Raw genomic sequence first — 26,367 nt, 5'->3', positions numbered from 1 at the left:
GTCCATAAAAGTTATGAACAGAATGGGTGACAAAGGGCAGCCTTGGCGAAGTCCAACTCTCACTGGAAACGTGTTCGACTTACTGCCGGCAATGCGGACCAAGCTCTGACACTGATCATACAGGGAGTGGACCGCCACAATAAGACAGTCCGATACCCCATACTCTCTGAGCACTGGTAAGAAGTAATTTATTTATTATTGGTTAGTGTTGTGCTTGCCCTCCTGGGGGTTCTTCAGACCACCAAGCACTGACATGGTAGCCTGTTTTAGGGTAAAATATTGTTGTTTTTTTTCAATTAGTCTCTCAGTTGCTTTCCAGCAATTGTCTTTTTCTCTTTCGTCCTCACTCGCGCTCTGGCTCCAGCCCCAACCCTGTCTCTCCTCCTGGCTGCTGCTTATAACAGAGCGACAGGTGATTAGATAAAAAGGCCCAGGTGGGCCTTCTACGCACGCACCTGTCGCTGATTTCGAGGCCGGTCCTGGCAACATCCCGCTTTGCTGCAGGCCCGCAGGCCACACCCACTCGACAGTTAGCTTCAGAATAACAATGTTATTAAAAAGAATAAGAGACCTATTATACTCTGGAAATGTTGGTCTTACTTAAAAATGCACGCGTTTAGTTGTGTTCAGTGTTAAAAAAAATATTATATGGCTCTTAGGGAAATACATTTTAAAATATTTGGCTTCTTGGCTCTCTCAGCCAAAAAGGTTCCCGACCCCTGATCTAGAACATACCTGGGCAAATTAAGGCCCGGGGGCCACATGCCGCCCGTTGAGCTTTTCAATCTGGCCCGCCGGACATTCCCAAATATTTTTTTTAGATCTTTAAGATGGAACGTGCAGCTGCCAATATGATGTGTGGTGATGATTTCAAATGACCTTAAGTCTTGAACTATACTAAGTATTTCAATGCATGGAATCTGCGCTTACCGGATTTCCTTAAATTGCCGCCGGTGCGCTAATTAATTTAAAAACCTCTTCTCACTCCGGCGCTTGCCAAAGGCATGCGGTAAATTTAAGCCTGCGCTTAAAAATTTGAGTGTGATGTAAGGATACCATCATGAAAAGTACATTTAATAAAAAAAACGTTATTATGGTCTTACCTTTACTTATAAATGAAGTCCATGCGCAGCTCCTTCTGATCAAAAGCATCGATAACTTGTTTATAGAAGTCTTCCTTATCTTTCTTCAGTTTTAAAAGTGGAGATCTTCCTTTATTACCTCCTGCTTTGACTGAAAGTCCAGTTTAGAAAACTGTTTTATTTTAGATATGTAATCCTCCATGTTAAAAGTGCAAGCGAGAGGAAAAAATAAACGGACGGTGCTCACAGGGCAGCATAGCTCGGTTGGTAGAGCAGCCGTGCCAGCAACTTGAGGGTTGCAGGTTCGATTCCCGCTTCCGCCATCCTAGTCAATGCCGTTGTGTCCTTGGGCAAGACACTTTGCGCACCTGCTCCCAGTCCCACCCACACTGGTTTAAATGTAACTTAGATATTGGGTTTCACTATGTAAAGCGCTTTGAGTCACTTGAGAAAAGCGCTATATAATTCACTTCACTTCACTTAATCACGCTTTTTTTATCTGGCAATCTGATGGACGAGTCTGGGTTTGGAGGTTGCCAGGAGAAAGTCACATTTCAGAGTGCATTGTGCTGAGTTTGGAATTTGGTGGAGGAGGACATATGGTGTGGGGTTGTTTTTCAGGAGTTGGTCCCTTAGTTCCAGTGAAAGGAACTTCAAATGCTCCAGGATACCAAAACATTTTGGACAATTCCATGCTTCCAATCTTGTTGGAACTGTTTGAAGCGGGACCCTTCCTCTTCCAGCAAGCAAGGTTCATAAAGACAAGGACGACAGAGTCTGGTGTGGATGAACTTGACTGGCCTGCACAGAGTCCTGACCTCAACCTGATAGAACACCATTGGGATAAATTAGAACAGAGACTGGGAGACAGGCCTTCTCCAGGTGTGATTCCTTTTAACACATTCCGCAACCTTGTGGACAGCCTTCCCAGAAGAATTGAAGCTGCAAGCGCTGCAAAAGGTGGCCCGACATCATAAGGAACTTTGAATGCTCCAGGATACCAAAACATTTTGGACAAATCCAAACGCCCAATCTTGTGGGAACAGTTTGGAGCAGGCCCCTTCCTCTTCCAACAAGCAAGGTCCATAGAGACATGGACGACAGAGCCTGGTGTGGATGAACTTGACTGGCCTGCACAGAGTCCTGACCTGAACCCGATAGAACACCATTGGGATAAATTAGAACAGAGACTGGGAGCCAGGGCTTCTCGAGGTGTGACCTCACCAATGCGCTTTTGGAAGAATGGTCGAAAATTCCTTTTTTGAACACATTCCGCAACCTTGTGGACAGCCTTCCCAGAAGAATTGAAGCTGCAAGCGCTGCAAAAGGTGGCCCGACATCATAAGGAACTTTGAATGCTCCAGGATACCAAAACATTTTGGACAAATCCAAACGCCCAATCTTGTGGGAACAGTTTGGAGCAGGCCCCTTCCTCTTCCAACAAGCAAGGTCCATAGAGACATGGACGACAGAGTCTGGTGTGGATGAACTTGACTGGCCTGCACAGAGTCCGACCTGAACCCGATAGAACACCATTGGGATGAATTAGAACAGAGACTGGGAGCCAGGCCTTCTGGAGGTGTGGCCACACCAATGCACTTTTGGAAGAATGGTCGAAAATTCCTTTTTTGAACACATTCCGCAACCTTGTGGACAGCCTTCCCAGAAGAATTGAAGCTGCAAGCGCTGCAAAAGGTGGACCGACATCATAAGGAACAGTTTAGAGCGAGCCCCTTCCTCTTCCAACAAGCAAGGTCCATAGAGACATGGACGACAGAGTCTGGTGTGGATGAACTTGACTGGCCTGCACAGAGTCCTGACCTGAACCCGATAGAACACCATTGGGATGAATTAGAACAGAGACTGGGAGCCAGGCCTTCTGGAGGTGTGGCCTCACCAATGCACTTTTGGAAGAATGGTCGAAAATTCCTTTTTTGAACACATTCCGCAACCTTGTGGACAGCCTTCCCAGAAGAATTGAAGCTGCAAGCGCTGCAAAAGGTGGACCGACATCATAAGGAACAGTTTAGAGCGAGCCCCTTCCTCTTCCAACAAGCAAGGTCCATAGAGACATGGACGACAGAGTCTGGTGTGGATGAACTTGACTGGCCTGCACAGAGTCCTGACCTGAACCCGATAGAACACCATTGGGATGAATTAGAACAGAGACTGGGAGCCAGGCCTTCTGGAGGTGTGACCTCACCAATGCACTTTTGGAAGAATGGTCGAAAATTCCTTTTTTGAACACATTCCGCAACCTTGTGGACAGCCTTCCCAGAAGAGTTGAAGCTGTAAGCGCTGATGAAATCACTTCTGATGTCATTTTCAACACGATAGTGCATCTGCTGCAGGGATGATGTTAGGCCGCTCTAAAAATACCCCAGTGGAAAGTTCTCTCCAAAGGAAGCTAATGTGATTAAACTATAAGAGCACCGTCCACGTAGAACACAAAGAAGAGAATAAAACTCAGATAAGGCTGCTCCATCTCCATGAGCCCGGGATTAGAGGCCATGCTTTATTTAGTCCACCGCCCAGGAAAATTAGATCAGTGACCTGCAGAGTCATGGTCGGCGGCGGTCTAGCCACCTACTGTACGCGGGGGTGCAGGGGATGGTCGCTGGCCCTGCTTCAAAGCCTATTCTGGATGTTGTTTTAAGGCATCGTACCTCATGCTGGGAGAAGAGCGGCGGGTTGTTGTTCTCGTCTTGCACCGTCACCACCACCGTGCAGGAACTGTTCAGACCTGTCGGGACATCACACCTCCTGTCGGTGACTCAGGTCGCAAATAAAAGATGAAGAAGGAACAGCGAGCGCGCCATCTTGCCCGCATGGCGTCCTCAGGTCTGACTCATGCAGATGCACACCTCCCGTCTGACAAGATTTATATTGCTCTTTTATCTTTTACATCAATGGCCGGATTAAAAATGTTATTAAAACGACAGGAGCCAGTAAAGTTACAAACGTTATGTGTTATGTTTAGAGATGTCCGATAATGGCTTTTTTGCCGATATTCCGATATTGTCCAACTCTTAATTACCGATTCTGATACCAATATATACACCTCCTCTCCAGACAGGCTAACCTCCTCCAACCTCCAAGAACAAAACTATGAACAATGGGGAAACGGGCTTTCTGCTCCGCCGCTCCCAGTCTGTGGAACGCTCTCCCTGACCACCTGAGGGCACCACAGACTGTGCATGCTTTAAAAAAAAGCTTAGAAACCTTTCTTTTTGGAAAAAAAATCCTTTTTTAGATATATGCATACTAGTTCTAGCTATTAGGCTGTTCTAGTTTTTATTATATTTATTTTTTTTAATACACTGTAGCACTTTGAGGTTGTTTACTCAATGTAAAGTGATTTTTACAAATAAAATATATTATTATTATTAGGGGTATTTTATATTACGATATTGTCCAACTCTTTATTACCGATTCCGATATCAACCAATACCGATATATACAGTCGTGGAATTAACACATTATTATGCCTAATTTTTTCGCGATGCCCCGTTGGATGCATTAAACAATGTAACACGTTTTTCCGAAATAAATCAACTCAAGTTATGGAAAAAATATTCAAAGTCTCCCTACTAACCCACTAGTGCCTCCATGGAAATGCCTCCCTCTACCTCAACGAACTACTCACCCCCAAATCCTCCGCTCCGGACAGGCTAACCTCCTCCAACCTCCGAGGACAAAGCTATGAACATTGGGAGAACAGGCTTTCTGCTCCGCCGCTCCCAGTCTGTGGAACCCTCTCCCTGACCACCTGAGGGCACCACAGACTGTGGATGCTTTAAAAAACTAGTACCTCCATGGAAATGCCCCCCTCTGACCTCCAACCTCCGAGGACAAAACTACAAAGAATGGGAGAACGGGCTTTCTGCTCCGCTGCTCCCAGTCTGTGGAACGCTCTCCCTGACCACCTGAGGACACCGCAGACTGTGGATGCTTTGAAAAAAGCTTGTTTTTGAAAAAAAGCCTTTTTTAAATATATGCATACAAGTTCTAGCTATTAGGCTGTTCTAGTTTTTATTTTTATTTATGTTTTTTTAATATCTTTATTTATTGTTTAAATACACTGTAGCACTTTGAGGGGTTTACTCAATGTAAAGTGATTTTTACAAATAAAATCTATTATCATTATTATTATTATTAAGGGTATTTTACTTTATCAGCCAATAGAACAAGAAAATCTGGTTTGTGAAGACTTTCCAAAACAAGTAAAATTAGCGAACCTCAATGAACCCCAAAATACCTTACAATAAGTATATTCTCACTAAAAACAAGTCACTAATAACAAGTGCACTTTTCTTGATAGAAAAAACAAATACGAGACAATTTGATGAATTTGCAATATGATGAATATGCAAACGCTTAATAAACGCAAAAAAAAAGAAAACATGATTTTTACAGTTAATTTGATCTTGTAGATTTGGTGTAATTTCCCGAAAAACACTTTTAATGAGCTACAATTCACAGATTTTTTCCCAAATTTTTAGTATTTCTTACTGTCAGTACTGATCAGTACTTTTTTTTTGTATTTTATTTTTTATTCGCAACTAAAACCAAACGGTATAATGAGGAAGGTCAAAAGTCACCTTTAGCGTCTTCAGCGGTGATGGTGAGTGTGTACTGGGGTGCTGTTCCCTCCATGCTGTCTGCTTGGACCGAGATGACCCCGGAGTCCCGGTCCACCCTGAACAGAGCGCGAGGACTCTCCGGGATTTGTCCCACCAAGCGATAAAAGATCCGTACGTTGTCGGTCTTAGGGTCGTCGTTGTCGGCCGCCTGAACCGTCAAGATTTCCGTCCCTTCGGAGACAAACACAAGTCAGTTTTCAGCCATTGTGTTAGAATAATCATGTATATATTATCACACAACTTTCATGCTTAAGGGCCGTTGTTATGGTTACTATCAATTGTGCTGAAGTGGTATTTTTCTTTGTCTGTGCAAAGCTGGCAATCAAAAAGATTGCGAGCCAGTCTGGTATCAGTGTTTGTGTCCAGGAACGGCCCGCTGACTGCCAAGGCCGAAGACCGCCGTGGCGCAGACAGAGTAGAGACAAGGCGATATCACCAGCGTCAACACATTTGCATTTTCGTATAGTTCTATATTGTGTTTAGCTGGAGCTGTCAAGATTACCCCCTTTCCCTCAGCGACAGCTTCATTGATGAAAGAGGTTCCACAGCCTCCGAAGGAGAACCTCCATGTTCTGTAACAGCTTCTTCCCTCAGGCCGTAAGACTCTTGAACGCATCATAACTAAATTATACCCTCAACTCCCCACAAAATGGATTAACTCGCTGGAATAAAAAAGACAATATAACATACATCCATAAACGTGGAGGCATGTGAAAAAGTGCAATATATTTATCTGTACAGTAATTTATTAATTTATATATATTTATTTATTTTATATCTGTATATTTATATATGTTTATTTAATTATATATGCACCCTATTGCTTTTTTTTAAATCCTGCACTACCATGAGCTTATGCAACGAAATTTTGTTCTTATCTGTGCTGTAAAGTTCACATTTGAATGACAATAAAAAGGAAGTCTAAGTCTAGTCTAAGTCTAAGTAAACAGGGACCTCCCAAATAAATAAAGGAAGCAGGCGGGCCGGACATTTAGATCGTAGTTTGGATTTGTAAATAGAACACAGCCCATATGACGTGTCTCCTCAATTGAGCCAAATTGAACTCTGTCTCTGCATGATTCCTTGCTTCTTGTCTGTTGTAATAGATGTCATTAGTGTTTAAACCTGACACATAGTATCTTTGTAAAAAAGGTGAGAAAGATGACTTTTTACCTAGAAATCAAATGTTAAAAGCCTGGCCAGAAAAGCTTTTATTCAAGAATCTGAAGTGTCACAACACAGTGAGCTTTTAAAGTATTTTACTAGGTTATGCCACTGCTTTTCCATATAGTTTTTTCAATTAGCCTTTCTAAACGTTATTGTTCATATAAAATGTTGTACATTTGCTGTGGATAAACATATATCTCAAAGAACATGTCCGGTAAGACTTTGATTGATTGATTGATTGAAACTTTTATTAGTAGATTGCACAGTACAGTACATATTCCGTACAATTGACCAATAAATGCTAACACCCCAATAAGTTTTTCAACTTGCTTAAGTCGGGGTCCACCTTCATCAATTTATGGTAAACGAAGACAATAACTATTCTTTTACTACTTTAAAACAAACTAGAACATTCCCACCAAAATTTTGATGGGCCTGAACCTTTGGGCCGGAGTCGGTCGAAGCCAGCATAATTCTAAGATGGCGTCAAGTATCCAAGCTAATGACTATTAAGTTCAAAACTACAAAAAAGCTAATAACTAGCATAAAATGTTAGCATGCTAACGTTAGACAAGTTAGCGTACGTCTAAGATGGAGCCAAGTATTAAAATGCACTATTTTATAGTTGTACTCATACAAAATTAGCTAAAAAGCCAGCATAAAATTTTAGCATGCTACTGTTAGCATGCTAGTATAATAGACGTTAGCATACTTTCAAGATGAGGCTAAGCATAAAAATTCATGATTTTTTATTTTTATAAACATATACATTTAGCTAAAAAGTTAGCACACATGTAAGATAGCACACTTGTAAGATAGCAACAAGTATAAAAATGCAGTCTTTTTAAATAGCTAAAAAGCTAGAAGAAAATGTGAAAATTGGCATGATAACACGGAACAGCGTACCTGTAAGATAGCCACAAGTATAAAAATGCACTATTTTTAGGTGTAAACATGCAAAATTAGTTAAAAAGCCAGCATAAAATTTTAGCATGCTACTGTTAGCATGCTAGTGTAATAGACGTTACCATACTTTCAAGATGGCGCTAAGTATCAAAATCCATGATTTTTTTTTTAAAAAACATACAGATATAGCTAAAAAGTTCACGTACATGTAAGATAACGTACTTGTAAGATAGCAACACGTATAAAAATGCAGTCTTTTTAGTTGTAAACTTACAAAATTAACTAAAAAGCTAGAATAAAATGTTAGAATTAGCATGATAACACGGGACAGCGTTCTTGTAAGATATCCACAAGTATAAAAATGCACTATTTTTAGGTGTAAACATACAAAATGTGTTAAAAAGCAGCATAAAATTTTAGTATGCTACTGTTAGCATGATAGTATAATAGACGTTACCATACTTTCAAGATGGCACTAAGTATCAAAATCCATGATTTTTAGATTTAAAAAGTACAGATTTAGCTAAAAAGTTAGCGCACATGTAAGATAACATACTTGTAAGATAGCAACAAGTATAAAAATGCAGTCTTTTTAGTTGCAAACTTACAAAATTAGCTAAAAAGCTAGAACCAAATTTTAACATTCGCATGACTACACGGGACAAGTTAGCATACTTGCAAGATAGCAACAATTATAAAAATGCGCTATTTTTTAGTTGTAGACATACAAAACTAGTTTAAGAAGCCAGCATAAAACGCTAACATTCTACTCTTAGAATGCTAGTACAAGAGACCTTAGCATACTGTCAAGATGGTGGTAAGCATCAAAATCCATGATTTTCGGGTTTAAAAACATACCAAATTAGCTAAAAAGGTAAAACAAAATGTTTACATTAGCATGGCTACACGGGACAAGTTAGCGTACTTGTAAGATAACCAAAATTATAAAAATGCCATATTTTTAGTTTAAAAAATACTATATTAATTAAAAAAGCCAACATAAAACATTAGCAAGCCTACTGTTAGCATGCTAGTTAGATGTTACCATACTTTCAAGATGGCGTTAAGCATCAAAATCCATGATTTTTAGGTTTAAAAAAACATTCAGATTTAGCAAAAAAATTTAGAATAAAATGTTAACATTAGCATGATGACACGGGACAAGTTAGCGTACTTGTAAGATAGCCACAATTATAAAAATGTGCTATTTATTAGTTGTAAACATACAAAATTAGTTTAACAAGCTAGCATAAAATGTAAGGATGGTACTGCTAGCATAGGAGATGTTAGCGTACTTTCAAGATGGTGCTAAGCATCAAAATACATGATTTTTAGGTTTAAAAACGTACAAAATTAGTTAAAAAGGTAGAACAAAATGTTAACATTAGCATGACGACACAGGAAAAGTTAGTGAACTTGAAAGATAGCAAGAAGTATGAAAAGGCACAATTTTTAGTTGCAAACATACAAAATTGGCTAAAAAGGTAGAATAAAATGTTTCATTAGCATGACGACACGGGACAAGTTAGCGTACTTGTAAAATAGCAACAACTATGAAAATGCACTATTTTTGTTGTAAACATACAAAATTAGCAGAAAAAAAAAATAAAAGTTGCTGCCAAAGGTGCATCAACAAAGTATTGTGCAAAGGTTGTGAATACTGATGTACGTGTGATTTTTTGTATTTTTATAATTGCAAAATTAAAAATAGAAACATTTTACATTGTCATTCAGGGGTATTGTGTGTAGAATTTTGTGGACAACAATGGTTGTATTCCATAAAGCTGTAACATCACACAATGTGTACTTTACTACAAACCCCCTTTCCATATGAGTTGGGAAATGGTGTTAGATGTAAATATAAACAGAATACATTGATTTGCAAATCCTTTTCAATCAATCAATCAGTGTTTACTTATATAGCCCTAAATCACTAGTGTCTCAAAGGGCTGCACAAACCACCACGACATCCTCGGTAGGCCCACATAAGGGCAAGGAAAACTCACACCCAGTCATATTCAGTTGAATATGCTACAAAGACAACATATTTGATGTTCAAACTCATAAACTTTTTTTTTTTTTGCAAATAATCATTAACTTTAGAATTTGATGCCAGCAACACGTGACAAAGAAGTTGGAAAAGGTGGCAATAAATACTGATAAAGTTGAGGAATGCTCATCAAACACTTATTTGGAACATCCCACAGGTGTGCAGGCTAATTGGGAACAGGTGGGTGCCATGATTGGCTATAAAAGCAGCTTCCATGCAATGCTAAGTAATTCACAAACAAGGATCAGGCGAGGGTCACCAATTTGTAAGCAAATTGTCGAACAGTTTTAGAACAACAATTCTCAACGAGCTATTGCAAGGATTTTAGGGATTTTACCATCTACGGTCCGTAAAATCATCAAAATGTTCAGAGAATCTGGAGAAATCACTGCACGTAAGCGATAATATTACGGACCTTTGATCCCTCAGGTGGTACTGCATCAAAAACTGACATCAGTGTGTAAAGGATATCACCACATGGGCTCAGGAACACTTCATAAAACCACTGTCAGTAACTACAGTTGGTTGCTACATTTGAAAGTGCAAGATAAAACTCTGCTATGCAAAGCAAAACCCATTTATCAACAACACCCAGGAACACCGCTGGCTTCGCTAGGCCCGAGCTCATCTAAGATGGACTGATGCAAAGTGTAAAAGTGTTCTGTGGTCGGACGAGTCCACATTTCAAATTATATTTGGAAACTGTGGACGTGGTGTCCTCCGGAACAAAGAGGAAAATAACCATCCGAATTGTTGTAGGCGCAAGGCAAGGTTCAAAAGCCAGCATGTGTGATGGTATGGGGGTGTATTAGTGCCCAAGGTATGGGTAACTTACACATCTGTGAAGGCACCGTTAATGCTGAAAGGTACATACAGGTTTTGGAGCAACATATGTTGTCATCCAAGCAACGTTATCATGGACGCCCCTGCTTATTTCAGCAAGACAATGCCAAGCCACGTGTTACAACAGCATGGCTTCGTAGTAAAAGAGTGCGGGTACTTTCCTGGCCCGCCTGCAGTCCAGACCTGTCTCCCATGGAAAATGTGTGGCGCATTATGAAGCGTAAAATAGGACAGCGGAGACCCCGGACTGTTGAAGGACTGAAGCTCTACATAAAACAAGAATGGGAAAGAATTCCACTTTCAAAGCTTCAACAATTAGTTTCCTCAGTTCCCAAACGTTTGAGTGTTGTTTAAAGAAAAGGTGATGTAACACAGTGGTGAACATGCCCTTTCCCAACTACTTTGGCACGTGTTGCAGCCAAGAAATTCTAAGTTAATTACTATTTGCAAAAAAAAATAACGTTTATGAGTTTGAACATCAAATATGTTGTCTTTGTAGCATATTCAACTGAATATGGCTTGAAAAGGATTTGCAAATCATTTGTATTCTGTTTATATTTACATCTAACACAGTTTCCCAACTCATATGGAAACAGGGTTTGTATATATACAGTGTAAATTAAAAAATGGCCGTTGGTTTACCTCGAGCTGCCAGTTCCTTGACCACGGTGTGGTACTGTGCCTGTGGGAAGGTGGGTCTGTTGTCGTTGGCGTCGCCCACCATCACCCTCAGCTCCACCGGCTTGGCGATGGCTCGGCCGTCTGGACGCTCCACCACGATGCTGATCAGGAACTGGATGGAGGAAAAACACGACATTGTGTGTCATGAACACGATTACTCCGCTAAACAGGTCTGCAAGTAAGAAGGACTAAACACTAACTCTGGTCCTTAAATGATATGTTGACTTGAATTATAGTCTTTTGAATTAGTTTATTCCCAACAGTCTATTATCTTCATTTAAAAGCGTGTCTCTTGGCTGTGTTGTCATGGCAACGTGGTCTGGCAACGCAGGAAAACGTTGTTTGTTTGGCCATGTTGCCCTGGCCTGGCTGGAGTATACAAGTATACATCATCATCAGCATTTTTACCTGCTTTAATCGGAGAAAAAAAAACAAGAATCCAGAGTGTGAAGTAGTGTGTAGTGACCTACCTGTAATACACCTGAGATACAACTTTCAATAATCAGCATGTATATTTTTTAATGGGAGACAGGTTTGGACCACAGGCAGGCCAGTGTAGTACCCGCACTCTTTTACTATGAAGCCGCGCTGTCGTAACACGTGGATTGACATAGTCTTGCTGAAATAAGCAGGGGCGTCCATGATAACGTTGCTTGGATGACAACATGTGTTGCTCCAAAACCTGTATGTACCTTTCAGCATTAATGGTGCCTTCACAGATGTGTAAGTTACCCATGCCTTGGGCACTAATACACCCCCATACCATCACACATGCTGGCTTTTACACTTGGTGCCTAGAACAATCCGGATGGTTCTTTTCCTCTTTGGTCCACAGTTTCCAACAACAATTTGAAATGTGGATTCGTCCGACCACGGAACACTTTTCCACTTTGCATCAGTCCATCTTGGATGAGCTCGGGCCCAGCGAAGCAGGCGGCGTTTCTGGTTGTTGTTGATAAATGGCTTTTGGCTTTGCGTAGTAGAGTTTTAACTTGCACTTACAGATGTAGCGACCAACTGTAGTTACTGACAGTGGTTTTCTGAAGTGTTCCTGAGCCCATGTGGTGATATCCTTTACACACTGATGTCACTTTTTGATGCAGTACCACCTGAGGGATCGAAGGTCACGGGCATTGACGTGTACGTGCTTGTTTATGAATGACTGAGCATTTCAAGGAAGTTGATTTTATACCCAATCATGGCAACCACCTGTTCCCAATTAGTTTGTTCACCTGTGGGATTTTCCAAATAAGTGTTTGATGAGCATATTATAAACAGTATTTTTGAACATATATTATATATATATATATATATATATGTATATATATATATATATATATATATATATATATATATATATATATATATATATATATATATATATAGGTGCATGTCTTTGATAGGCGCCAGCGCCCCCCACTACCCCGAAAGGGAATAAGCGGTAGAAAAATGGATGGATGGATGGGTGCATGTCTTTGCTCCCACCTCCAAAGACATGCAAGGAATTTAGGGATTTTACCATCTACGGTCCGTAAAATCATCAAAAAGTTCAGAGAATCTGGAGAAATCACTGCACGTAAGCGATGATATTACAGGCTTTTGATCCCTCAGGCGGTACTGCATCAAAACCCGATAGTGTGTAAAGGATATCACCACATGGGCTCAGAAACACTTCATAAAACAACTGTCAGTAACTACAGTTGGTCGCTACATCTATCAAAAAGTTCAGACCCCCCTAGACTACAGTGTACTAGACAGATGTGCACAAATGTTGAGTTTGATTAAAAACCGGCCTACAAATACATGTTTTAGTCTGAAGTATACAAGATATAACACTGTGCTTCACCCATACTTACCACTTAGCATTACCCCATAAAAGACAAAACAATGTTATCTTACAGTCATGATAGAATGTTAGAGGTGAAAAATAAACAAATATACAACAGAAAATAAAGTTTTGATGCCGAAAGAGAGGTCCGGAGACACAAAAGTGGCCGTGTTTGTCCGGCTTGCCACTGATTGTTTGTTTGTCTTTTATTTTTTCCTCCTGTGTGATTAATATTTCCTGTCCTCAGTTCCTGTCAGCACTCTTATTTTGGTTCAGCTTCCTCTTTGTCTCCCTGAGTGCTTTGTTTCCCCTCAGCTGCGGCTGATTGGCACCTGGCCACACCTGGTGTCAATCAGCCCGCTCCTATTTGTACCTGCTTTGTCTTCCACTCAGTGCTGGATTATTGATTTGTCATGCAGATGTCGCTCTTGTCGTTGCTACCTATCGTGTTGTGTCATATCTTGTCTTGTCTGTGCAGCGTTGCGGTAAGCTATGTTTGATTGCGGTTTTTAGCTTACTGCCTTTTGTTCCCTGCTTCCAAGTTTGTTTTTATATTACATGTACGACTTCTGTTTCCTGCTCGATTCTTGCTAGCTTCCATGCTAAGTTCCTTTTACCTACTCAGTGGCCTAGGGGTTAGAGTGTCCGCCCTGAGATACTGTAGGTAGGTTGGGAGTTCAAACCCCGGCCGAGTCATACCAAAGACTATTAAAAAAATGGCACCCATTGCCTCCTGTCACACCGCGGTGAGGGAGGTCTTGTTTTGGGTTTTTTGTCTTATGGTTTTAATTTGAAAAGTAACTCTCCTCTCGTTTCAGGTCACTTGTCCTTCCTTTTGTGTCATCAGTCTGACGTCATCCCTGTTCTCTGATTGTTTCCAGCTGTTCCCTATTACCTTCATGTGTTTATAAGCTCACTCCTTCCTTGGTTCTGTGCCAGATTGTCTGGTTTATTTGTGCTCTCTAGCGTCCATGTCTTTGTCCATGCCTTGCCTTGACTTGTGCTTACGTCCCTTGATCCTGAACCCCTTTATGAATATTTTGAGTTTTCCTTTCTTCCTCCTCAGCAGAGTGATTTTGATTATTTAGTGATTCAGCCGCAGTGGTAAGTTTCAGTTAAAAGTTTTTCATTCATTCCTCAACTTTTTGAGTGACTATTTTTGTTAAATACTTTATTAGATTAGGTAGTGTAGAAATGTTCATAGATGTTGTTTTGGGAGCGTTTTTTGTTAAATACTGTTTATAGTTCGTCTTTACTTTTGTGTTTTCCTCCGTTCGGAGTGACTTTCGGTTGTTCCTTCTTTTTCTGGAACCTTTTCGCCAAGTAGTTTATTTTTGTGATTATAGATAATGTTTTTTCTTGACTTGGGAGGTAAAAGGAAATTGTCAAAATAAAAGCCTGTCTAAAGTCCCAACTCTGCATCTGAGTCCAATTTTTTTATCAAAGCGTGACGCCTCCCTGCTTGGCACTCAGCATCAAGGGCTGGAATTGGGGGTTAAATCACCATAAATGATTCCCGGGCGCGGCACCGCTGCTGCTCACTTCTCCCCTCACCTCCCAGGGGGTGATCAAGAGGATGGGTCAAATGCAGAGGACAAATTTCACCACACCTAGTGTGTGTGTGACAATCATTGGTACTTTCATTTTTTTTTGTTTTTTCTTTTCTAGCTCCAATGCTAGCTCCCTTAGTTTGTTATCCACCTCGTGCGCGCTTTGTGTTAGTACCCTTTTGTTTGTTCTTGTTCTATTATTTCAATTAAATCATGTTTTCCTGCAAAATGCCTCCTTCCTCTGTATCTTGGAGGGAATAGATACCGTTACTCAACGGTGCCAATTTTTGTTGCTTTTGTGTGTTTATAAAGATTGTTCTTTTAAGTTAAAATCATCTTGTTTTATTGTCCAAGATGTTAGATGGCAGTAGTGTGTAATTTATGGTGTGTTCAGTTGTCAGGTTCAAACACGGATGACATCTATTAAAACAGACGAGAATCAAGGAATCATGCAGGGACAGATTTAAATTTTGCTCAATTGAGGAGAAACATTTGGTGGGCCAAATTATACTAGTTGCGGCCCAAATTTTACTTGCGGCGGGCCAAATTTTACTAGTTGCGGCCCAAACTGTACTTGTGGCGGCCAAAATGTACTAGTTGTGGCCCAAATTTTACAAGTTGCGGCCCAAATTTGACTATTTGTGGGCCACATTCTACTTGTGGCGGGCCACATTTTACTAGTTACGGCCTAAGTTCTACTATTTGCCGCCCAAATTTTACTTGCGGCGGGCCAGGTTTTACTATTTGCAACAAATTTTTCTTGTGGCGGACCATATTTTACTAGTTGCGGCCCAAACTGTACTAGTTGTGGCCCAAATTTTACAAGTTGCGGCCCAAATTTTACTATTTGTGGGCCACATTCTACTTGTGGCGGGCCACATTTTACTAGTTACGGCCTAAATTCTGCTATTTGCCGCCCAAATTTTACTTGCGGCGGGCCAGGTTTTACTATTTTCTTGTGGCGGACCATATTTTACTAGTTGCGGCCCAAACTGTACTTGTGGCGGCCAAAATGTACTAGTTGTGGCCCAAATTTTACAAGTTGCGGCCCAAATTTTACTATTTGTGGGCCACATTCTACTTGTGGCGGGCCACATTTTACTAGTTACGGCCTAAATTCTACTATTTGCCGCCCAAATTTTACTTGTGGCGGGCCAGGTTTTACTATTTGCAACAAATGTGTCTTGTGGCGGGCCAAATTTTACTAGTTGCGGCCCAAACTGTACTTGTGGCGGGCAAAATGTACTAGTTGTGGCCCAAATTGTACTTGTTGCGGCCCAAATTTTACTTGCGGCGGGCCAAATTTTAGTAGTTGCGGCCCAAACTGTACTTGTGGTGGCCAAATTTTACTTGTTGCGGCCCAAATTTTACTTGCGGCGGACCAAATTTTACTTGTGGCGGGCCAAATTTTACTAGTTGCGGCCCAAACTGTACTTGTGGCGGCCAAAATGTACTACTTGTGGCCCAAATTTTACTTGTTGCGGCCCAAGTTTTACTTGCGGCGGGCCAAATTTTAGTAGTTGTGGCCCAAACTGTACTTGTGGTGGCCAAAATGTACTAGTTGTGGCTTAAATTTTACAAGTTGCGACCCAAATTTGACTATTTGTGGGCCACATTCTACTTGTGGCGGGCCACATTTTACTAGTTACGGCCTAAATTCTACTATTTGCCGCCCAAATTTTACTTGTGGCGGGCCAGGTTTTACTATTTGCAACAAATTTTTCTTCTGGCGGACCATATTTTACTAGTTGCGGCCCAAACTGTACTTGTGGCGGCCTAGGTGTACTAGTTGTGGCCCAAATTTTACAAGTTGCGGCCCAAATTTCACTATTTGTGGGCCACATTCTACTTGTGGCGGGCCACATTTTACTAGTTACGGCCTAAATTCTACTATTTGCCGCCCACATTTTACTTGTGGCGGGCCAGGTTTTACCATTTGTAACACATTTTTCTTGTGGCAGACCATATTTTACTAGTTGCGGCCCAAACTGTACTTGTGGCGGCCAAAATTTGACTATTTGTGGGCCACATTCTACTTGTGGCGGGCCACATTTTACTAGTTACGGCCTAAATTCTACTATTTGCCGCCCACATTTTACTTGTGGCGGGCCAGGTTTTACCATTTGCAACACATTTTTCTTGTGGCGGACCATATTTTACTAGTTGCGGCCCAAACTGTACTTGTGGCGGCCAAAATTTGACTATTTGTGGGCCACATTCTACTTGTGGCGGGCCACATTTTACTAGTTACGGCCTAAATTCTACTATTTGCCGCCCAAATTTTACTTGTGGCGGGCCAAATTTTACCAGTTGCAGCCCAAACTGTACTTGTGGCGGCCAAAATGTACTAGTTGTGGCCCAAATTTTACTTGTTGCGGCCCAAATTTTACTTGGGGTGGGCCAAATCTTACTTGTGGCGGGCCAAATTTTTGTAGTTGCAGCCCAAACTGTACTTGTGGTGGCCAAAATGTACTTGTTGCGGCCCAAATTTTACTTGCGGCGGGCCAAATTTTACTTGTGGCGGGCCAAATTTTACTAGTTGCGGCCCAAACTGTACTTGTGGCGGCCAAAATGTACTAGTTGTGGCCCAAATTTTACTTGTTGCGGCCCAAATTTTACTTGCGGCGGGCCAAATTTTACTAGTTGCGGCCCAAACTGTATTTGTGGCGGCCAAAATGTACTAGTTGTGGCCCAAATTTTACAAATTGCGGCCCAAATTTGACTATTTGTGGGCCACATTCTACTTGTGGCGGGCCACATTTTACTAGTTACGGCCTAAATTCTACTATTTGCCGCCCAAATTTTACCTGTGGCCGGCCAGGTTTTACTATTTGCAACACATTTTTCTTGTGGTGGACCATATTTTACATAGCTCGGTTGGTAGAGTGGCCGTGCCAGCAACTTGAGGGTTGCAGGTTCGATTTCCGCTTCTGCATTTCTAGTCACTGCCGTTGTGTCCTTGGGCAAGACACTTTACCCACCTGCTCCCAGTGCCACCCACACTGCTTTAAATGTAACTTAGATATTGGGTTTCACTATGTAAAGCGCTTTGAGTCACTAGAGAAAAGCGCTATATAAATATAATTCACTTCACTTCGACTCAAAGTAACTCTGACGGTGTTTAGAGGTTCAAACCTGAATAACAAGCCCAGCGATCACGACGAGGTGTCGGGGGATGTTTACTTTCACAGACCTGGTCCTGTGTTTCTCTGTCCAGGGGGGCGTTGAGACAAATGACTCCTTCCCTGCTGATGGTGAAGAGCATCTCTGGAAACTCCCCCTCCAGGCTGTACTCCGCTCGACTTCCACTCCACTTCACCTGCGTAAACACGCACACTCAGCATGAAGAGCAATCAATTCAAAGCAATCGTCTTATCCAAACATGTAACATGCGCTGCAAAAAAAAAAAGAAAAAAAAAAGTGAATATTTATGGTAAACACCCGAGCCGTACATGAAGCTAAGCTAGCTTTGTTTACACGACCCGCAGGCAACGGAGGGCGCTGACAATGAACGATTGAACAGCGAGCGCGGCCAAAAGGAAGTATGCAGGCTGAAGGGGATTTTCCATCCTGCTTTATAGCCCTTGACGGAGCGTTGTGCGCTGGAGCTGAAAGCATCAACAGCACCCAAGAAGGAGAGGAGGCAGGCACAGTCCAGGCACACGTGTGTCTTCTCACTCTTTCCCCTCGTTTTGGGGGTCGAGTTCGTATCAAAACATCAGCCTTTCTGCCTCTCTCTATGCGATAGTGTTCCAGACTTCAGGAAATGTGCCAACAATAGTTTGGATTCAGTCTAGGGTATTCAGTACTAGTATAGTACCGTGATACTAATGAAGCATATTCGGTACTATACCGCCTCTAAAAAGTACCGGTCCACGCCCACCCCTTTTTTTTTTAACAGGCATGACGTCATGTTGTGACATCAATCAATCAATGTTTATTTATATAGTAGTCCTAAATAAGATGTGTCTCACATCAGGGTGAGAATAACTCAACCCAGTCGAATGACAATGAGAAACCTTGGAGAGGACCGCAAATGTGGGGACCACCGCTTCTAGGGGAGACTGGATGCAATGGACGTCAAGTGGATCTAGCATAATATTGTGAGAGTCCAGTCCATACTGGATCTTACATGAAAGTGAAAGTCCAGTCCATACTGGATCTTACATAATAGTGTGAGAGTCCAGTCCATAGTGGATCTAACATAATAGTGAGAGTCCAGTCCATAGTGGATCCAGCATAATAGTGAGAGTCCAGTCCATAGTGGATCCAACATAATAGTGAGAGTCCAGTCCATAGTGGATCCAACATAGTGAGAGTCCAGTCCATAGTGGATCCAACATAATAGTGAGAGTCCAGTCCATAGTGGATCTCACATAATAGTGAGAGTCCAGTCCATAGTGGATCTAACATAATAGTGAGAGTCCAGTCCATAGTGGATCTAACATAATAGTGAGAGTCCAGTCCATAGTGGATCTAACATAATAGTGTGAGAGTCCAGTCCATAGTGGATCTAACATAATAGTGTGAGAGTCCAGTCCATAGTGGATCTAACATAATAGTGTGAGAGTCCAGTCCATAGTGGATCTAACATAATAGTGTGAGAGTCCAGTCCATAGTGGATCTAACATAATAGTGTGAGAGTCCAGTCCATAGTGGATCTAACATAATAGTGAGAGTCCAGTCCATAGTGGATCTAACATAATAGTGAGAGTCCAGTCCATAGTGGATCTAACATAATAGTGTGAGAGTCCAGTCCATAGTGGATCTAACAGAATAGTGTGAGAATACAGTCCATAGTGGATCTAACATAATATTGTGAGAGTCCAGTCCATAGTGGATCTAACATAATAGTGAGAGTCCAGTCCATAGTGGATCTAACATAATAGTGTGAGAGTCCAGTCCATAGTGGATGTAACATAATATTGTGAGAGTCCAGTCCATAGTGGATCTAACATAATAGTGAGAGTCCAGTCCATAGTGGATCTAACATAATAGTGAGAGTCCAGTCCATAGTGGATCTAACATAATAGTGAGAGTCCAGTCCATAGTGGATCTAACATAATAGTGAGAGTCCAGTCCACAGTGGATCTAACATAATAGTGAGAGTCCAGTCCATAGTGGATCCAACATAATAGTGAGAGTCCAGTCCATAGTGGATCCAACATAATAGTGAGAGTCCAGTCCATAGTGGATCCAACATAATAGTGAGAGTCCAGTCCATAGTGGATCCAACATAATAGTGAGAGTCCAGTCCATAGTGGATCTCACATAACAGTGAGATGAGAGTCCAGTCCATAGTGGCTCTAACATAATAGTGAGAGTCCAGTCCATAGTGGATCTAACATAATAGTGAGAGTCCAGTCCATAGTGGATCTCACATAACAGTGAGATGAGAGTCCAGTCCATAGTGGCTCTAACATAATAGTGAGAGTCCAGTCCATAGTGGATCTAACATAATAGTGAGAGTCCAGTCCATAGTGGATCTAACATAATAGTGAGAGTCCAGTCCATAGTGGATCTAACATAATAGTGAGAGTCCAGTCCATAGTGGATCTAACATAATAGTGAGAGTCCAGTCCATAGTGGATCTAACATAATAGTGAGAGTCCAGTCCATAGTGGATCTAACATTATAGTGAGAGTCCATATATATATAACGTATATGTGTATATATATATATATATATATATATATATATATATATATACATATATATATATAAATATATACACATATACATTATATATATATATATATATATATATATAGTAGTATTTTGTTTGGTAATGAAAGAGAATATGGTTATAATTGTGTTATTACTTGGGAAATTGTGTTAGATGTAAATATAAACAGAATACAATGATTTGCAAATCCTTTTCAAGCCATATTCAGTTGAATATGCTACAAAGACAACATATTTGATGTTCAAACTCATTAACTTTTATTCTTTTTGCAAATAATCATTAACTTTAGAATTTGATGCCAGCAACACGTGACAAAGAAGTTGGGAAAGGTGGCAATAAACACTGATAAAGTTGAGGAATGCTCATCAAACACTTATTTGGAACATCCCACAGGTGTGCAGGCTAATTGGGAACAGGTGGGTGCCATGATTGGCTATAAAAGCAGCTTCCATGAAATGCTAAGTAATTCACAAACAAGGATGGGGTGAGGGTCACCACTTTGTTAGCAAATTGTCAAACAGTTTTAGAACAACATTTCTCAACGAGCTATTGCAAGGAATTTAGGGATTTTACCATCTACGGTCTGTAAAATCATCAAAAGGTTCAAAGAATCTGGAGAAATCACTGCACTTAAGCGATGATATTACAGGCTTTTGATCCCTCAGGCGGTACTGCATCAAAAACCGATATCAGTGTGTAAATGATATCACCACATGGGTTCAGGAACACTTCATAAAACCACTGTCAGTAACTACAGTTGGTCGCTACATCTGTAAGTGCAAGTTGAAATTCATCAACAATATCATGAAACACCGCCGGCTTGGCTGGGCCCGAGCTCACCTAAGATGGACTGATGCAAAGTGGAAAAGTGTTCTGTGGTCTGACGAGTCCACATTTCAAATTATATTTGGAAACTGTGGTCGTGGTGTCCTCCGGAACAGAGAGGAAAATAACCATCCAGACATGGGTAACTTACACTTCTGTGAAGGCACCATTAATGCTGAAAGGTACATACAGGTTTTGGAACAACATATGTTGTCATCAAAGAAATGTTATCATGGACGCCCCTGCTTATTTCAGCAAGACAAGTGTTACAACAGCGTGGCTTTGTAAAAAAAAAAGAGTGCGGGTACTTTCCTGGCCCGCCTGCAGTCCAGACCTGTCTCCCATGGAAAATGTGTGGCGCATTATGAAGCGTAAAATACGACAGCGGAGACCCCGGACTGTTGAACGACTGAAGCTCTACATAAAACAAGAATGGGAAATTGGTTGTACTTGTATCGCGCTTTTCTACCTTCGAGGTACTCAAAGCGCTTTGACACTACTTCCACATTCACCCATTCACACACACATTCACATACTGATGGAGGGAGCTGCCATGCAAGGCGCTAACCAGCACACATCAGGAGCAAGGCTGAAGTGTCTTGCTCAGGAATGGGAAAGAATTCCACTTTCAAAGCTTCAACAATTAGTTTCCTCAGTTCCCAAACATTTATTGAGTGTTGTTAAAAGAAGTGTGTGAAGTGAATTATATTTATATAGCGCTTTTCTCTAGTGACTGAAAGCGCTTTACATCGTGAAACCCAATATCTAAGTTACATTTAAACCAGTGTGGGTGGCACTGGGAGCAGGTGGGTAAAGTGTCTTGCCCAAGGACACAACGGCAGTGACCAGGATGGCGGAAGCGGGAATCGAACCTGCAACCCTCAAGTTGCTGGCACGGCCGCTCTACCAACCGAGCTATGCCGCCCCAAGAAAAGGTGATGTAACACAGTGGTGAACATGCCCTTTCCCAACTACTTTGGCACGTGTTGCAGCCATGAAATTCTAAGTTAATAATTATTTGCAACAAAAAATATACGTTTTATGAGTTTGAACATGAAATATGTTGTCTTTGTAGCATATTCAACTGAATATGGCTTGAAAAGGATTTGCAAATCATTGTATTCTGTTTATATTTACATCTAACACAATTTCCCAACTCATATGGAAACGGGGTTTGTATATTGTTTCAAATATTCAATATTCTGAATGTAATAATGATCCACAAATTAAAGGCAAAATTCCAAAATCACTCAATCATCTTGAACATGTTTCCAGTCAACATGTGTCGGCATCGGCAATATTTGCTAAGTATGTGATCCCCAACTGATCCTCATTTCAAAAACAGAAATAGCTGTGCCTTCGTCATCTCCACGGCGGCAGAGTCTGAGCTCCTTAGTGACCATCTGGCTGCAGTTGCTAACGCCATTGTCGTCATTGATGGATGAAAAGTGTTGACAGTGAGCTGGCGCATACTTCCTACTGGCTGCCAGATATTGATTTGGCCTTAAATGTTACAGCTTCAATCTCGCCATCTCTGTCTCTACCTGCTGCTATTCTGTTCTGTTCTTCTTGCTGGAATGAAGAACCACTCTCCTGGACTCGGAGAACAGGAGCCTTGATGCTGATGACACTTCAACAGTTTCTCTCACTCGCCCATCTTTCATGTTGTATGATTGCAGAATATTGCAAAGAGCCACAGGATCAATGACGTCATTATTAAATATAAAAGTTGTGTGATGTAGCACATTCAATGTTTTCCAGGCAAACTGATGGAACATTGACCCCCGACTTATATGTCCTGTGTTTTACATCAAACCGGCCCTTAAGGTACTTGGTTATTGTGCAATATTAGGATTATTAAATAATACAGTACAGCGGCGCTAATGGCTAGCTGGTAATTACAGCGCTATCTTAAATGCTAATGTTAATATAATATAATTATTTAGGAGTGTGAGTGTTTGGGCATCTAAACTCGATTCTAGACGATTCTCGATTCAAACTAAGTCTGAAAAATGTATTATTTGGCATAATATTTCAAAAAAAAATTTTTTTTTTTTTTTTAAGCAAATTACAGGTTAGAAAAACTCCTTCTGTTTGCATGGAGATTACTTAAAAACGTATTTTTAAAAACTGATTGTCCAGGGTGTACACCACCTTCCGCCGGATTGTAGCGGAGATCGGCACAAGCGCCCTTGCAACCCCAAAAAGGGAATAAGCGGTAGGAAATGGATGGATGGATGATTGCTATGAAAAAATTGATTTAAAAATACAAGACGTATGTGTGTATATATATGTATAAATATGTGTGTGTGTGTGTGTGTGTGTGTGTGTGTGTGTGTAATATACGACAACAAGTATAAAATACCTATGAATGTATAATACGTATGTATTTATTTTTTTAACTTAAAAAATGTACACATTTAGAAACATTTAAAACACAAACACACACACACATATATATAGATACATATATAGATACATATATCCATATATATGTGTATATATATATATATATATATATATATATGTATATATATATATATATATATATATAAAATTTTGAATCGGGATATAAGAAACACAATTAGTAATTTAAAACATTTTTTGCATATACATAAATGTGTATACATGTATATAAAAATGTGTGTGACAACTAGAGTAAAATACAAATGTATGTATTAGTATGTGTGTATATTTTTTTTTAATTTTCAAAAAATATGTGTTTAGACAAATTAATTACAACAAATGAAACACACACTCACACATATACAGTATGTGTATATATATATATATATATATATATATATATATACACACACACATATATACATATATATACACACACATATATATATACACACACATATATACATATATAAACACACACACACACATATACATATATATACACACACACACACACACACACACACACATATATATATATACATATATATACACACACACACACACATATATATATACATATATATACACACACACACACACACACATATATATATTTTTATTTTTTATTTTTTTTAGAATCCGGATAATAAGAATCACGATTTGCATGTAATTCAAGACATTTTGTGCACCCTTATAATTATTTACTCATGTTTTTATTTCAAACATGCAATGCACAGCGAGTAGAGTAGTCCTGGCACAACTATTTCTAAATGCTGGATTAATGTTATTGTGTATTTAAAGACATTTAAATATCTGGAAAAATTTGCAAGGGATATGTAAAAAATTATTTCCTTGAAAAAAAAAAAGAAAACTCATCAACTAAACTCTGCAGGCCCCCTGGTGATCGCGAGCCTTGTTGAAGACCTTTGATCTAGTCAACTCATTTAAGTACATTTTAAGAATAAAAAAATCTACTCACGTGCAACAATATCAGAGTGATCTACTAAGACTGAAAAATAAGTGTTCCTTTTGATTGCATAATGTTGTTTACTGACTGAAATAAAACCTCTAAACTAAATTGAGTTTTCCCTCTGCTTTACAGGAGCAATCAAGGACGCTGTTAGCTACAGCTGCACATGGCTGGGAAAGATGACATCATAGACTAAGTGGCCATGACAAACCTGCACTCGTACATTTTGCATTAAAAAAAATAAAAATCAGATTTTCCCTGCTAGTGATTAAATGCAGTAAAGATCTTTGACTAACTCACAGGGGCCCGACACCTCGCTTCCACTCTTTGACTAACTCACAGGGGCCCCACACCTCGCTTCCACTCTTTGACTAACTCACAGGGGCCCGACACCTCGCTTCCACTCTTTGACTAACTCACAGGGGCCCGACACCTCGCTTCCACTCTTTGACTAACTCACAGGGGCCCGACACCTCGCTTCCACTCTTTGACTAACTCACGGGGGCCCGACACCTCGCTTCCACTCTTTGACTAACTCACAGGGGCCCGACACCTCGCTTCCACTCTTTGACTAACTCACAGGGGCCCGACACCTCGCTTCCACTCTTTGACTAACTCACAGGGGCCCGACACCTCGCTTCCACTCTTTGACTAACTCACAGGGGCCCGACACCTCGCTTCCACTCTTTGACTAACTCACAGGGGCCCGTAACCTCGCTTCCACTCTTTGACTAACTCACAGGGGCCCGACACCTCGCTTCCACTCTTTGACTAACTCACAGGGGCCCGACACCTCGCTTCCACTCTTTGACTAACTCACAGGGGCCCAACACCTCGCTTCCACTCTTTGACTAACTCACAGGGGCCCGTAACCTCGCTTCCACTCTTTGACTAACTCACAGGGGCCCGACACCTCGCTTCCACTCTTTGACTAACTCACGGGGGCCCGACACCTCGCTTCCAATCTTTGACTAACTCACGGGGGCCCGACACCTCGCTTCCACTCTTTGACTAACTCACAGGGGCCCGACACCTCGCTTCCACTCTTTGACTAACTCACAGGGGCCCCACACCTCGCTTCCACTCTTTGACTAACTCACGGGGGCCCCACACCTCGCTTCCACTCTTTGACTAACTCACGGGGGCCCCACACCTCGCTTCCACTCTTTGACTAACTCACAGGGGCCCGACACCTCGCTTCCACTCTTTGACTAACTCACAGGGGCCCCACACCTCGCTTCCACTCTTTGACTAACTCACAGGGGCCCGACACCTCGCTTCCACTCTTTGACTAACTCACAGGGGCCCGACACCTCGCTTCCACTCTTTGACTAACTCACAGGGGCCCCACACCTCGCTTCCACTCTTTGACTAACTCACAGGGGCCCCACACCTCGCTTCCACTCTTTGACTAACTCACAGGGGCCCGACACCTCGCTTCCACTCTTTGACTAACTCACAGGGGCCCGACACCTCGCTTCCACTCTTTGACTAACTCACAGGGGCCCGACACCTCGCTTCCACTCTTTGACTAACTCACAGGGGCCCGACACCTCGCTTCCACTCTTTGACTAACTCACGGGGGCCCGACACCTCGCTTCCACTCTTTGACTAACTCACAGGGGCCCGACACCTCGCTTCCACTCTTTGACTAACTCACGGGGGCCCGACACCTCGCTTCCACTCTTTGACTAACTCACGGGGGCCCGACACCTCGCTTCCAATCT

At 41.3% G+C, this 26,367-nt stretch overlaps 1 protein-coding gene across 2 annotated transcripts in view; it reads right to left on the bottom strand.

Moving 5' to 3' along the window:
* The window catches only part of cdh16 (cadherin 16, KSP-cadherin), a 98,088-nt gene that overhangs the window by 31,873 nt on the left and 39,848 nt on the right, over positions 1-26,367 (bottom strand). For both annotated transcript variants that reach the window (XM_061887262.1, XM_061887261.1), the window contains exons 9-12: positions 17,944-18,069; positions 11,334-11,484; positions 5,684-5,896; positions 3,749-3,825 (exon numbers count right to left, since the gene is read on the bottom strand). In XM_061887262.1, the coding sequence (XP_061743246.1) occupies positions 3,749-3,825; positions 5,684-5,896; positions 11,334-11,484; positions 17,944-18,069 (567 nt within the window). The remainder of the gene's footprint in view (positions 1-3,748; positions 3,826-5,683; positions 5,897-11,333; positions 11,485-17,943; positions 18,070-26,367) is intronic.

Source organism: Nerophis ophidion, linkage group LG25, assembly GCF_033978795.1.
Source record: "Nerophis ophidion isolate RoL-2023_Sa linkage group LG25, RoL_Noph_v1.0, whole genome shotgun sequence".
NCBI classification, from domain to species: Eukaryota; Metazoa; Chordata; class Actinopteri; order Syngnathiformes; family Syngnathidae; genus Nerophis; species Nerophis ophidion.
This window is presented reverse-complemented; position numbering and strand designations above follow the sequence as displayed.